Genomic DNA, 13,748 nt, shown 5'->3' with positions numbered 1-13,748 from the left:
CCCTCTTAGAAATGCTTGAGACAAGCTAGAATTAATAAACTTCCACTGAAGTTACCTCTTTGTCAAAAACACCCTTTCCTTGGGTAGCTATAAGCAAACCGTTTTAAAATGTTGTTAAAGATTCTGAGATCACCATAAAGTAAAGAATAAAATGCTCAAGACGTTTTATGAGGGTTCGAATGGCAAATAAAAGAAATCCCGAAGTACATTGGGTGTCCAACTGTTCGTGTATTTTCGAATACATGCCCTTGGAAAAATGGTTCTTAAAAAAACATTCGTCAAACACTTTCAATGAAACAAATCGGTAATACCTTGATATGTAATTATAAGTGTCTAATATATATTGTTGAGCAAGTACCGCGTGTTTGTATGTCTTCTTGAAATACCAATTGTTATTTTCCTAAATTGCAAAACGTTCTACGAAACGCTTAAAAATCTATCAAGGCCCACTTTTGTCCCGCAGCACACAGTTTGGAAACCATTGCCTTACATACTGGCCGGTTTGTAAAGAATGTTATCAGTCATGCCGTCGTCGTGTAAAGATTCGTGGTTCGCGTTGTTTTGTGGGCCAGGAAGCGCCGAAGAGTCGCTTGCGTTGCCGTCCTTTCCCAGCTTAAGACTAGCGTAGTCCCTAGACTTTTTCCGAAGTGCCCCTTCGTGCGAAATGACGTCGTATTCGCCGCTAACGGAGAGCGTATGTTTTTCAACGGGAGCCTTTAAGTCCGGTATCACTTCATAGGCACTCGCAATGACCTCTCGAGATGTGTTCGCCTTGGCGTTGATTTTGCCCATTGCCTCTTTGACTTCTTCCAGTGTGTCGTACTGTCCGTCTACCGGCAGGGGCGTACCTCCGTTGTTTGCGCTGCTGGTGCTTTTTAGGCTGTTGCAATGCTGGCCACTGCTTATGCTCATTTCCTCGTATTTCGCCGCCGGAATTCGCCGTTTTTGCGGGCTTGCATAATTGTGAGATCCGTTCATCTGGGCCAGTCGCTGTTGCGTGGTCGTTGCCGTCGTTGTTACGTCATCTTCCTCTCTTGCAACGTCATATTCGTTTTCTTCTGTCACTCGGTCGTAGAGGTTCCGCTGCCTTGACGATATGTCTGCAACGAAGTACTCCAAATTTGCGAGTTCGAACCGTTTCTACGGATTTCGGTTTAAGCGTATTCTATAATAAAATTTGCCTTGCGAAAAAAATCAGAATACTATTGCTTAATGTCCTTTAGATTTTTAGTTCTCACCGTTAAAGCGATTTTACATTTGTCTAAATATAGCCTTAAAAAGGTTTATTCGCAGACTGGAGTGTTTTAGTCTTGCGCAATACTGCTTCTGGGTTACAGATGAATTTTATTTTTTAATTAACGCTATAAATTTGATATATTTTAGAGCTGTTAAAGTGTAACGCCTTCCAGTCCAAACCAGGGTAATGTGGTCCAAACTATACTTGTAAAAGTTCGCTTTAATATTATAAAGCGAGCATTTGCTTTTTATGGGGAAATCGCACTCGCTCATACTTTATACATGTTAATATTGCCACGACCTAGCTCAGGGGTCATCAAACTACGACCTGCGGACCAGATCGGGCCACGGCATATTTCCTTCATAAAGACAAAGTGCAGTTGAAATGTTGTCGAATATAAAACATTTTGATAAAAGTTTAATATACGGCAATTTGTTAGAGGTAACAGTTTTTATTATATGGTTATCGCTATGTTTCCTTCATTTAATAATATACCCAAGGTATTAAAATTTGACAAACAAGTTATAGCCGTCCCGCGATTGTCAGACCTTTCAGTTATCCCGGCCTTTTAGGAAAACAGTTTAAAGATCCCAAGTCTCCAGCTTACCGTTGGAGTTTCCGTCGTTAGTTGGCGTGTCGTACTCGTTTTCGTTCGGCGTGGAGTCGTAGGTGTGGGCGTGACGATTTTCCACAATTTCCACTGTTAAACAAGAGATAGAGTTCACATTCCAATGTTGCTTCCCAACGCGTATTTTGGTTTAAAATGGTCTGTTAACTCGGGATGCAACGTCAAACTTAATTTAAAACTCGAAAAGACTGACATTTTGATTACTCGGATTATAAAATTATACAAATTTGATAGGGATACTACTATTAATACTGTTAATAATAAAGTGTAATCAAAAATTCAGAGTTTTTAGGATGTTAAAAAACCCTTTATCAATGTCGTTTTAATTTAGTATTCAACCGCCTGGAATATTTCCTAACATGTATTTTGGGTGAATTATGTGACACCCCTATAGGGTATGGGTGCTTTTTCAGTTACCTAAATGAATGGATCACAGCCTGTAGTGTCGGACTCGGGGTATTTTTACCAGACTCCACTTCCCTGTTACATGTAAGCATTCTACAGTCAAGTGTAAATTGTGATTTTTGATTACCTTGTGTTACGAGTTCGACGCTCCCGCCGTTGGAGTTGCTGAACGCGCTAGGTGTGTTGGGACTGTTAGTGCTCATCTTGTTTGATCTCCTCATTCTGTTCCACAATAAAATCATACATTTTACAGCGATAACAACCTTGTTTGCCATTTCGTTATATTAAAACCGAAGCTCATACAAATGTAGAACTGGTGTTTGACTAATCATGTTATAGGATTTGCAGAAAGTTTTTTTGATCGTTTGCTTGCTATTTTGTTGTATGGAACCTTTTGTGACGTATGTTGTGACGCGAATGTCGTTCGTGGCGTCACATGATTGCATCAACTCGCCGGCGCTTCTCTTTGAGTGCTAATAACTTGTGAAAGGGCTTAAAAGGTTGCAAACAGTGTAGCTTACAATTGTTCTTCATTGAGGGTCATTTTGAAATAACTTGTAAGACAAATTGTATTACCTTTGTAGAAACCACAATCCCAGCACGAGTAAGACAATTAGAATGATCAATCCTCCAATGGCGCTTGGTATAGCGACGATCAGAATTCCCGCTTTAAGTGCTTCACTGCTGGTTCCTGCAAAGCATAACAAATATAAAATGGTCATCTTATATAAATCTGTGTAGAGTATAGTTGCGTGTTAGTACGTAAGTGTAATGTCGTACGATTAGCAGGTATATTACTAAATCAATTATGTGTGATTAGTTTCTGTCGTGTATTATGCAATACAATGTGATGTTCTTATGGTATTTTATTACGCCAGAACTCTCTCGATTCCCATATTGTTTGGCATTATAAGCGTAAACTCAAATGTTCTCAAGCACCTACCTGAAGTTGTACGGGTCGATGGTGTGGTGTGACTGGTTACTTTTGATTCCGTCGCTAAAAACCCTGGCGAAAAGTAAAACTGTATTCCAATTTCCAACAGTGTGTAAAATAACCTATAGCGCCTAGCTAAAAGGAAATTAGTTTTTACGGGTGTGATTTTCACAAGTATCCAATACGATTTTCCTCCAACAAAAAAGAAAGTAAACACTGAACAAACCCTAACGTCGTTACTCGCTAGAAGCCAATTATGTCGCTCAATATTTAAAGCAATTTTGCTAAACCTCTAGCCGGCAGTGGTTCTCAAAGGGGAGCACTTGACACCCTTAGGAAGGATTTTTTTAATTCGGGGGGATTTGTTCCAGGGAGCATTGGGGGAGGAAAAATGGATAAAAGAGAATTTAGTTAATCGGTTATATGCTATGAAAAGTTTATTTACCTGTAATGGTTGGTAGGCTACTGTTAAATGGTCTTTAGGGCCCTTAATCTAAGTCTATTGTTTCTTCACAGTTACAGCATTTCTTATTTTGTCGACTCTTTTCCTGTTGGTTTGACCGATCCGATACCAAATTAATATAGAAATTTCAATCGTTATTTGTATTTCAACGCACCTATTTCGGCTTTGGTGGTAAAAAAAATAATACATCGGTTGACAACGTATAAGGTAACTAAACTTCTAAATTTCAAAGCTAATTTTAGCGTAATAACCTGAAAAAAAACTACATTTCGACATTTAATTTTAGAATTTTGCTTGTTTGAGAATAGTAATGACGTCATTTCGGACCGGATCGCGATAATTTTGTCCAAAACACCGGGTATCATTATCGGAACAAAATGTCAAGCATCGGACATCTCTAGTCCAAGGTATGGCACTGGTCCATGGAAATGACGTCATTTGGTATCGAACCGTATCGCGATAATTTATGTCCAAAACATCGGTATCGGAACAAAATGTGTATCGGGCATCCCTAGTCCAAAGTATAGTCCTGGTGCATAGTAATGACGTCATTTGGTATCGGATCGCGATACTTTTTGTCGAAAACATTGAGTATCGGTATCGGACAAAAATGTCAAGTATCAGACATCCTTAGTCCAAGGTATAGCCCTGGTGGCAGCTAGCGTACTGATCATTATACAGAGCAATACCAAGCCGAGGTGGCTGAAGATTTATAGGCCTGGCAGTGTTGTAATGACTTAAGTCAATGACTTGACTTAAGTGCACTTAAGTCACTGTTTTGAAATGACTTGACTTGACTTAAGTCATTTGGGCGAAATGACTTGACTTGACTTAAGTCATTTGGGCGAAATGACTTGACTTGACTTAAGTCTTTTTGGGCAAATTACTTAGGTTGAATTGAAGTGCTTTCTGTAAGTATTTTTTTAAATAAAATTGAGCTATTTATCCAAATGTTTGCGCATAAAACAATTTGCTTGCTATAAGTTGCGTTTTTCTCATTTTTTAGTTCAGTTATTGCTCATAATCGTACGAGTTTAAAAATTCCAATAGTTCAACGTTTTATTTTTACGACAAGGACGTGACTTGAAGTTGACTTGCTCTAATTATGACTTGACTGGGACTTGACTTGTTATTTATTCAAAAAGACTTGACTTGGACTTAGGTTATTTTACAAATAACTTGACTGGGACTTAAGTCATTTCAAAATGACTTGTTTACAACACTGGCCTGGTGCTAGCTATATTGCTGATTATAAGGCGTACCAACCTGAGGTTATCACAGTGGTTGATGCAACGCAGGTTTTGCGACACGGCTCCCATAAAGGGTGTCTGCAGCCTTCCGGGACGATTTTATTGTCGACTGCGCAAACGAAGTGCTGTAGCTCCTGACCATCACTCTCACAGGTTGCGTTGCACTGCGTTAAGTTGACGCGCACTTGGTCGGTAAATGCGCAAAACCCCTGGTTGCATGGCCTTTTCTGAAAACGATAATTTCACAGAAATAGCTGTTTTTCTTACAAAAATGTGTTGAGAATTGCTTGGTTGGAATTTTGCACTTCCCCGCTCGTCAATGCTTGTGCAATTCGATTCAGGTTAATGCTCTTAAGCTAGACTGGACTCAATTTATTGATCTGCGACAATTTCTGTTTAATGGTTTAGACCAGGGGTAGAAATAGGCCGGAACACCGTTTCGGTAAAAGAAGTATACTACTGGAATAGGCACCGGTAAAATAGTTTTTGCCGATACAACAAACCGGTAAAAATATCTTGTCCCAAATATTTTTGCTTATTTTAGTTGCATATTTGTGCACGACATCCGGGGTTAAGCCTGTTTTTAATGGTTGCATTCTTTATTTATGATGTCGCTTTATGACGTAACTTTGTGATGTCATTCCTAAAATGATTCATGCATTCCGGTATTACGTTTTTTCGCTTTCCGATAAGTAAGTTAATATAATTTTATCCCTGCTATAAACTGAAAACCAATTTTTTGCGTAAATTACAATTCTTGCTTAAAGCGCAACTATAAAGAAGAATTGACCAAATGCAGCGCATGTGTACGCATCAGTGTTGTAATGACTTAAGTCGATGACTTGAGTTAAGCGCACTTAAGTCACTGTTTTCAAAAGACTTGACTTGACTTAAGTTTTTTGGACAAATGTCTTTGGTGAAATAAAGTGTTTCATTAAGCATTGCTGTTCATTATAAAATTGGGATATTTACCTTCAGTTTTGCACATAAACAACTTGCTTGCTATATGTTTCATTTTGTCTTATTTTTTATGTGAGTTACAGTTCATAATCGAAATAGTTTATAATTTTAATATTTGAACGTTTAATTTTTATGACAAGGACTTGACTTGAAATGGACTTGCTTTGCATTTATGACTTGACCTGGACTTGCCTTGTTATTATTTAAAATGAATTGACTTGGAATTAAGTTCTTTGAAAAATGACTTGACTTGGACTCAAGTTTTTTATTACAAATGACTTGACTGGGACTCAAGTCATTCCAAAATGACTTGTTTACAACACTGGTACGCACCGAAATAGAAGGGCAGTGAAAAACAGGTAGGACAAAGATTAGATTGTCGTTTGTATCGAGTAATGAATGCAGAAATAATTTTATTCAAAACTTTTTCAAATATCAAAGGTGGCGTCGTAGTTTTTATACGCATTTAAAAAGTTGCCAAATGCTTTTTGTTGTTGTGATTATAAATTTAGTATATAAATTTGATGATTTAGTTTACTTCCCGATACCCGTTCAATCATTATTATCACGTGGCAATCGAAGTGACTTTGGTTGAGTGACTAACGTGTAATGATATATAGGTGCAAATGTTTACCTACGAACTGCGCCAGGGGTTACTAAAGGTCAACCTCGGGGTAAACCCATCTTGGTTGCGTAATTGCAAGCAAGAGTATAGGCTTAGTGCAGTACTGAAAGAAATGATGTAACGTTGTTTTGAGCGCGATATTTGACTGGTTGACATACCACGTTTGAAACCTTTCATACCACGTTTGAAACCATTAGCCTATTATAGTTTCCATAAAAAAAATTTACTGAATTATTATTACATTATTATTATATTATCAGGTGGCACTATATAAAGACAAATTGTATTGAAACTTGACAAATTTCGCACAACCGTGCTTTATACGGTCAAAACGATTTTAGTGCCACCTGATCACCCTATTTAGAGCTAGACAAATACGACCATTTACAAAGATAATTATATACTTACACTCGATATTCTAGGTTTGTTTATCAACATTTAAAACACAGAAAATTTTTTTTTTTAGCTTTGAATATGCCTGGTCAATAGAAACTAATCAGGCTTGTAGGAACCTTCCGTTTTTGTTTTTAAAGACACTTGATACTATGTATATTTCCCAACCTTTATTTACCCAACTTTCAAAACATTTTTTGATTGTAATGTGGCCCCAGTCGAAAATAATTGCCGACCCTTTGTTTAAAACCACAAAACTATGCACGAATCAGGTAAATTTCACGAAAAAGTACTTTTACAAACCTATCGCATAAATGTCACAGAGACTGTAAATTAACGAAAGACAAGGCGGGAGAAATTACTCAAGACCCAACGAACAACATTTTAGTTGCAGTTGTCATTTATACAAGGCTGCTCAGCTACTTTGTTTGTTTCCATCGACATACCTGCTGATATTCAGTCACCGGTGTGCAGTAGTCGGTCCCGATTGCACCCGGATTAACCGTGCAATTGCGAAATCTTCGCGCTTCCGCTGGCCGACAAGTTTGCTCACACGGCTCCCAGCTGCCCCACGCACCCCAACTTGCCCCTGAAAAACATGACGTCACGTCCTGTCAGTGACGTAATCTAAGTATCGTCGTCTGGCGAGGTTATAAATAAACCAGCGTGTCGTGGCGTGGCGTCTGGCTTAAACCGTATCAATACGGTAAAAGGAATTGGCAAACAAAATGCGCTATCTGTATATTTCAAGTAAATGCTGTACTCTTACTGTTGCACTGCCGCTGCCGAGTATAGGGATAATATCAGGCTTGGACAACATGATAAATATAGTTTTGTAATTCAATGAATTAAAGCAAAATGCGGATAATTCGAATAGTTTGTGAGTTGCTTGTGTGCTCTAATTCTAGTTCTAATCTAATTCACATTTCACTAAAAATGCTAGTTTTTCAACAGCATTTTTATTTTCTCAATTTAAACAAAGAAAAGAGTTTGTACTCTTCATTTCGAACGACTTTTTGGTGATTTTTACAGTCTAAAAAGCGTATGATATGCTAAAACACATAAAATTAGCACACAAATATTAGCTATTTACATTCTTATGTGAATGAATTGCGATTTAAATGAAATTTACTGTGAATATAACTAAATGTAATTCTAGTTTAAATTCGGGTTTTTAAGAAAACAAATTCTCTAATTTTATTGCTAATCTAATTTTTAAAAGCTAAAATAAATCTAGTTTCCCAAGTCTGGATATTTGTCCTATAATATCGATCTCAGTGGTAGTGTAGGAACCTGTCGATACTATAGCTTGGTTTCAGTGCCAATCGGACACCACATTAGTTTCAGCAAGCCACGGTTCGCGTTCTAACTGAGCGTTTTTCGCTTTGAAAGGTAATTGATTTTTAAAGTTATGTAAGTTAAAGCGTTTTTGCTTAACAACCTGGAAATCATTACCTTTGCACATTTGTTGAACATCTAGCCATACCACTAACAAGTGACGTAACTTGGTGTCGAATCAGACTGGTTGGGTATTGTTATCTGAATGTTTTTTTTTCCATCTTGTGAATTACTTTACCCATGCCAGGCTTTAATCGAACTCACGGGAAATTTATTACCAAACCTAAAGTTTCAACAGGTAGTCAAATGCAATCCGGTAAAGTTAATGCAGGCTATAAGTGCTGTTAAGCCACAGTCAAATCAATTGCAAAAAAACGATCCAAATAGACATTTTAACAAATTTTTAACAGCCAATCGATTGCTTAATCATTTTCCAGTCAGATATAATTAGCATCCAAAACTTTTTTTATTATTTTTAAACTAAATAACAGGCAAACTGTTTGCGCATCAATCGGAAGTTAATATATCAATTTTAGCAAAATTGTATTCCATTTAAACAGTTCACTTTTATTTTCTATATTTTGTGCCAAATTAAGTTTTAGTCGATTTAAGTCCTTGTACAAAACACTCAAGTCTCAAGTCGAGTCATTTTATCCAAAAAAAATCACGTCAACTCATTAAGTACATTTAAGTTTATTAAGTCATTGACTTGAGTCATTTAATTACTGGTGGATGCAGTATACTCACCAACAGTCCTCATACATAAGTATCTGTGCGTTGCATTGCATTGTGTGTTCATAAAATAGGATTTTGAGTTGTTTGAGGTTGTCAAACACCCAGTTTTTGCATTGTAGCCATGAACCATCGAGCCCAATCTCGTTGCGGCATAAAAGTTAGAACCTAAGATCAAATATCCACACATTACCTGTTAGATCAAAAAGTTTTTATGATGTAATAAAATGAGGTTACATAAAAAAATTATGGGAAGTTTTTGTCGTAATTGAAAATTGTCATAAAGCCTTGGCAGTGAACAAACATCATATTAACGAAATATGTCATTATAAGAGAAATGTCAAATTTACACTTTAAATAAAATAAAAACAATAAATGCGATTGACATATTTTAAAATGTTTTATAGTTTCGATAGTTTCAAAGCTAGAAAAATATCAATTTGCATTTCGAGCGTCATTTCACTTTAAAAAAATATTATTGAAAAAATCATTGGGAAATCGATCCTACAGTTAAATTTTGTCTAAAAAAAAACGCTATAAAAGTTTGGCATAATATTCTAGCGAAAATTATTGTGGCTGTGTAATCAAAAATCTTATGCTTGCCGTCCCAAGCTTGGCAAAACATGTTGAGCAATTCAAGGTTGACATAGGCCTACATATTATGTGGCTTTAGTCTAATTTAGAGCTTCCCAAACTTGGGGTCGCACAAAAGTCATACATACTAACTTTTAGAGTGGGCTACATTAATCGCATTAAAAAGTATAGCCCTACATTAAGTGTTACATCTTAAATTGTACGCTAACTATCAATATGCGAATGTCGAAACTAACAGAACCCCACTGGGTTGAATATATTAAATAACAGTTGGCAGAATCAGGCAGATTTGCTGTCTGCCACTTCCAAGGTCGTGGATTTAAAACAATTAAATAGAACCGCATGCATAATAGTTTGGCCAGCTCTGGTCGAACTTATGTGCGACGTTAGGCGTATTGGAAAGCTTGCAAAACAAACGAACGTGACTTTCTTACCGACCGGCAAACTCCCATTCAGTACCCTGGCGATGTTAGTCTCGTTCTGAAAAATTGCCAGCGACGCACGAAGCGCCGAACAACTGTCCAAGGCGCCTGCGTGGTCCGTTTCAGCCACACTTCTATAGTATTCCATCTGGCCGACCTTCAACCAATCTGCATTAAAAATACAAAAGATTGAAATTCATTGAGCACCTCTAATTGCTGTTTCCCGGCGGAACCAGGATTTTTGTTTAGTTGGTCGATATGGGGCATGGGCAAGGCTTTTAATGTTAGAGGGGACGTTGGGCTAAGGCACACAATACATACATCAATACAGAAATTGCACTTTGAATAGTTTAAGTGACACGAGACAACCTGCCATAACATACATAGCGTCTTTGGGCTGAATAAGTGAATTAAACGGGACACAAAACATAGCAAAAATAGATAAAAGTTTTGACCCCCTTCCGGATCGGCCTCTAGGTCTACCTTACTATAAGTTAATTTATTCTTTCTGTTCTATTTGATGTGAAACGCGAGGCAATTTAAATAGGTAATCCAAATTCAAGTGTGCAATAAAAGGGCTGGCGTTAAGTATGGGACTTTTCGTAGAATATCGGGTTTATACGATTTCGATTTTTAATCTGTCGATTTAAGCGTGGAAGCGTAAAAATAAAAGTTCGAAAACCTTACAAGGTTTAGCTATAATTTTTAAGTTAATTGTTTGGTTTTCTGGCATTGTTATTAGGTAATGTTATTAGACGATTATGTTTACATTTTTGTTTTCGCATCTGTTTTGCATATATTCAGGCTGACTTATGCGATTTGTTGTGACATGGCGTTGTTTCATCGTTGTTTAAGTTCAGTGATAAAGTTTGTTTTAACGGAATTTTAAATAGCTGAACGACAGTAAATATACGGTTTTGTGCAGTTATTATTTTTAACTTTTTGCAGTTTTCATTTTAATTTTAGCGAAACTTTTCTACTGAAAAAACATAATTTTTTTAAAATCAGAGCTAGAATTTTGTGACGATTTAGGTATTTTTAAATATGCATTAAAACGCATGCTCCGACGAAGCGGCGTTGATGCCAAATTTGGAACGAATTTGAATTTAAATTAGGTTCCTCGTTTGAAGCCCAGTCACCAGTACTCTCTGCCGTATAGCTTTAGTTATGTGATGTTGATTTTAAGCTGTTGTGTGGTCTGTCGTGACACGCATTCGTCGATAACGTGATGTAAGACGTTGCCTAGTCCCCTTTAAATAAAACACTGCAGGCGCACGTATTTCGGGTTTGCTGATTTTGCCCAAACACCACGTTCTTATGGCCTTTGGCACTCCGAACGCTTATAGTTCCTATTCGTCTGGGTATCTTGCTGACTTTTACTGTAGGCTAATGTCGTCCAATTTACTTTGTGATGGGCTTCCAATCACGGCCTTGCATGCTAGAAAGTTTGTTTTTTAATAACGTACTCCTTACCACATTTGATTTTACAAGCGTTCATTTATTTGAATACCCGAAGTGCGAAAATTATTATCGTTTGCCTTGCCAATCTGGACTTTACAATTATCGCCTATCAAACTGTGTAAAAACAAAATTAAGTATACATTAGTGCATCGAAGTAACACCCCAAAAATATTGCTAGGCAAATTTTTTACGCTGAACGTTATGTGTTAAACAATAATAGGTTGATGTCCAGAATTACTAAATTTTCCGAGTCAGAATAATTTTATTTTTATTTTATTATAGTACCCAAATGTTGGTAAAGACGGTCGAAAAAAAATGTTTTTTACTTCGAGAATTATGCCTAAATAAGGTATCATTGCTTACCTTGTCCATTTATACTTGTTGTCATCGCAATTACGAGTAAAACTCCAGCTAAAATATTCATTTTCTTCCACTAAGATACTTCCCTAACTTTCCTTGTGAAACATTTCTGGCAACAAATCATTTTGTTACACTGTAAGTAACTATGTAGTATAACGTAAACCAAGATGTTTAAAAACTTTATTTTACACTGGCGCAAATCTTGAACTTTCAACATCTGTCCAAGCAAAAAATTAACCGAATCTTTTCCAGGATTGGAATCCTGTATTCAGTCACATTTTTTGAGTTTTTTAATAATCTAAGGCAAACCCTTTGGGTGGAAATACGTACAAATCGCCCTATTCAAACAAAATAACAGTTAGTTTCCTGCCGCGAATTTGTAACACCCTTTAAATTGCTTTACATTAGTTGTCGACAGGCAGATCTTTGTTTTGGTAATGTCAGGCAAGAGTTCTTAACTGCGGGAACGATCCCAACACGTTTCGCTAAGAGCCCTGCCGTTTTTTCTTGAATTACGTCATAGCTTACTGCGCGTTATTTCAGGCCATTTCGGTGCTGCGGATGTATCGGGCATGTGGCCCACGCCAGAAACCACCTAAATGACTAACTACCTTTTGTTTTGGGCGTAAGAACAGGCGAAAACCCACGTGCTTGTACTCCTATTGGTTTGCGCCTGCACCTCACGACTTATAATTAATTAACTGGATATTTACACTATAGTATAGCGCGGTGTATTGCAAGGCAGGATATCGCGTGGGTTTTGCATATATGTGACTATAGGATAACCCAAGCACTGGACAGGAGCCACTTTTGACTCACTGCTTGCGTGAAGGCTCATTTGTTGATTTGTGTACGTTACCTGCCTTATTGTTTCATAAAAAACACTTCAAGACCTAATGCTTTCTTTAAGTTTAAGGTGTTTTGAGGGGCTAAATCGGCCTCTCAAATTGCTAAAACGGCGTCGTAAAATGTAGCTGTAATCCTTTTTTAAGGTTTGGTATTGGTTAACGCTAAGAAAATTTGAGCGACCGCAAAAAAAAAATACTGAGGAACAGTAACTGTTTTGACTGAGACGTAACTGCCTGTCTTTTGCTGTAGTTAGATAAATAGGCTATTTTTGAAAGATCTCTTTAGTCTTAAAAACACTCAAATTTTTCCAAAAGGTTAAACCGGAATCATGCAGCCTGTTTCTTCGTTTCACATGTATAACGATACATTACCTTTTGTTGATATCAGTATACTATGTTTTGCTAATTGTACCATTATCACGTTTGCACCAAACTTTGCTGTCTTTACATGTATTTAAATTGCTGTCTTAAGCCATGGGCTGTTAAATGTTTATTCTTTTATTTTTTTAATACAATTTTTTTTCTCTTTCGCATTATGAACGGCGTTTTTCGTTAGCAATCGGTATCGTTGTTATGTCGTCTTCGCTCTTCATTATGACGTAATACTCGACATCGTCTCTGATTGGTGGTTGGTAGGCCGTCGTCGTGGTTGAGTGCGTATGGTTGTCAACGTTGAGAAAATTCCCGACCTCTATAATCGTATCTAGGGTTTATTGCTGAATGTTGATTAAGAGTTAATTCCGCAAGCGCGCGAGAAACAGTTGACTGAGCAAACAGTATTGTGGTGCTCAGCAAAATTTACCTAGTTGCGCACCTTGGACGATTACAGAATGAGAACTATTTTGCGTACGCGTTACTGAGTATCTGCAAAAAAACTATTTGTCCTAGACCAGTGGTTCTCAAAGGGAGCCACTTGGCTCCCTTGGGGGGGAATTTTTAAATTTTGAGAGAAAATACATTCCAGAAATGAATTGGGGAGGAAAAGTGGATATAAAAATAAGTTATTCAATCGGTTAAATGCAATGAAAAGCCTATTTAACTATAATGGTTGGTGTTGTAAAAAGTATATTAGGCCCGTGATCTTAGTCTATTGTTTGT

The 13,748-nt window shown here is 37.1% G+C and overlaps 1 protein-coding gene across 1 annotated transcript; it reads right to left on the bottom strand.

Annotated features, from left to right (window-relative positions):
- Positions 1 to 486: 486 nt before the first annotated feature.
- LOC146137545 (uncharacterized) lies at positions 487 to 11,901 on the bottom strand. The gene is made up of 9 exons (XM_083394377.1): positions 11,806 to 11,901; positions 9,994 to 10,149; positions 8,981 to 9,133; positions 7,342 to 7,484; positions 4,934 to 5,081; positions 2,847 to 2,961; positions 2,398 to 2,492; positions 1,845 to 1,937; positions 487 to 1,100 (listed from the first exon to the last, which is right to left on the bottom strand). The coding sequence occupies exons 1-9, from the start codon at positions 11,864 to 11,866 to the stop codon at positions 487 to 489; spliced, it is 1,578 nt and encodes a 525-aa protein (XP_083250503.1). The 5' UTR covers positions 11,867 to 11,901.
- Between the last annotated feature and the right edge of the window lie 1,847 nt (positions 11,902 to 13,748).

Source organism: Ascidiella aspersa, chromosome 7 (genome assembly GCF_963924565.1).
Source record: "Ascidiella aspersa chromosome 7, kaAscAspe10.2, whole genome shotgun sequence".
Lineage (NCBI taxonomy): Eukaryota > Metazoa > Chordata > Ascidiacea > Phlebobranchia > Ascidiidae > Ascidiella > Ascidiella aspersa.
Note: the sequence above shows the minus strand (reverse complement) of the source record. Positions and strands in the feature narration are given on the sequence as shown.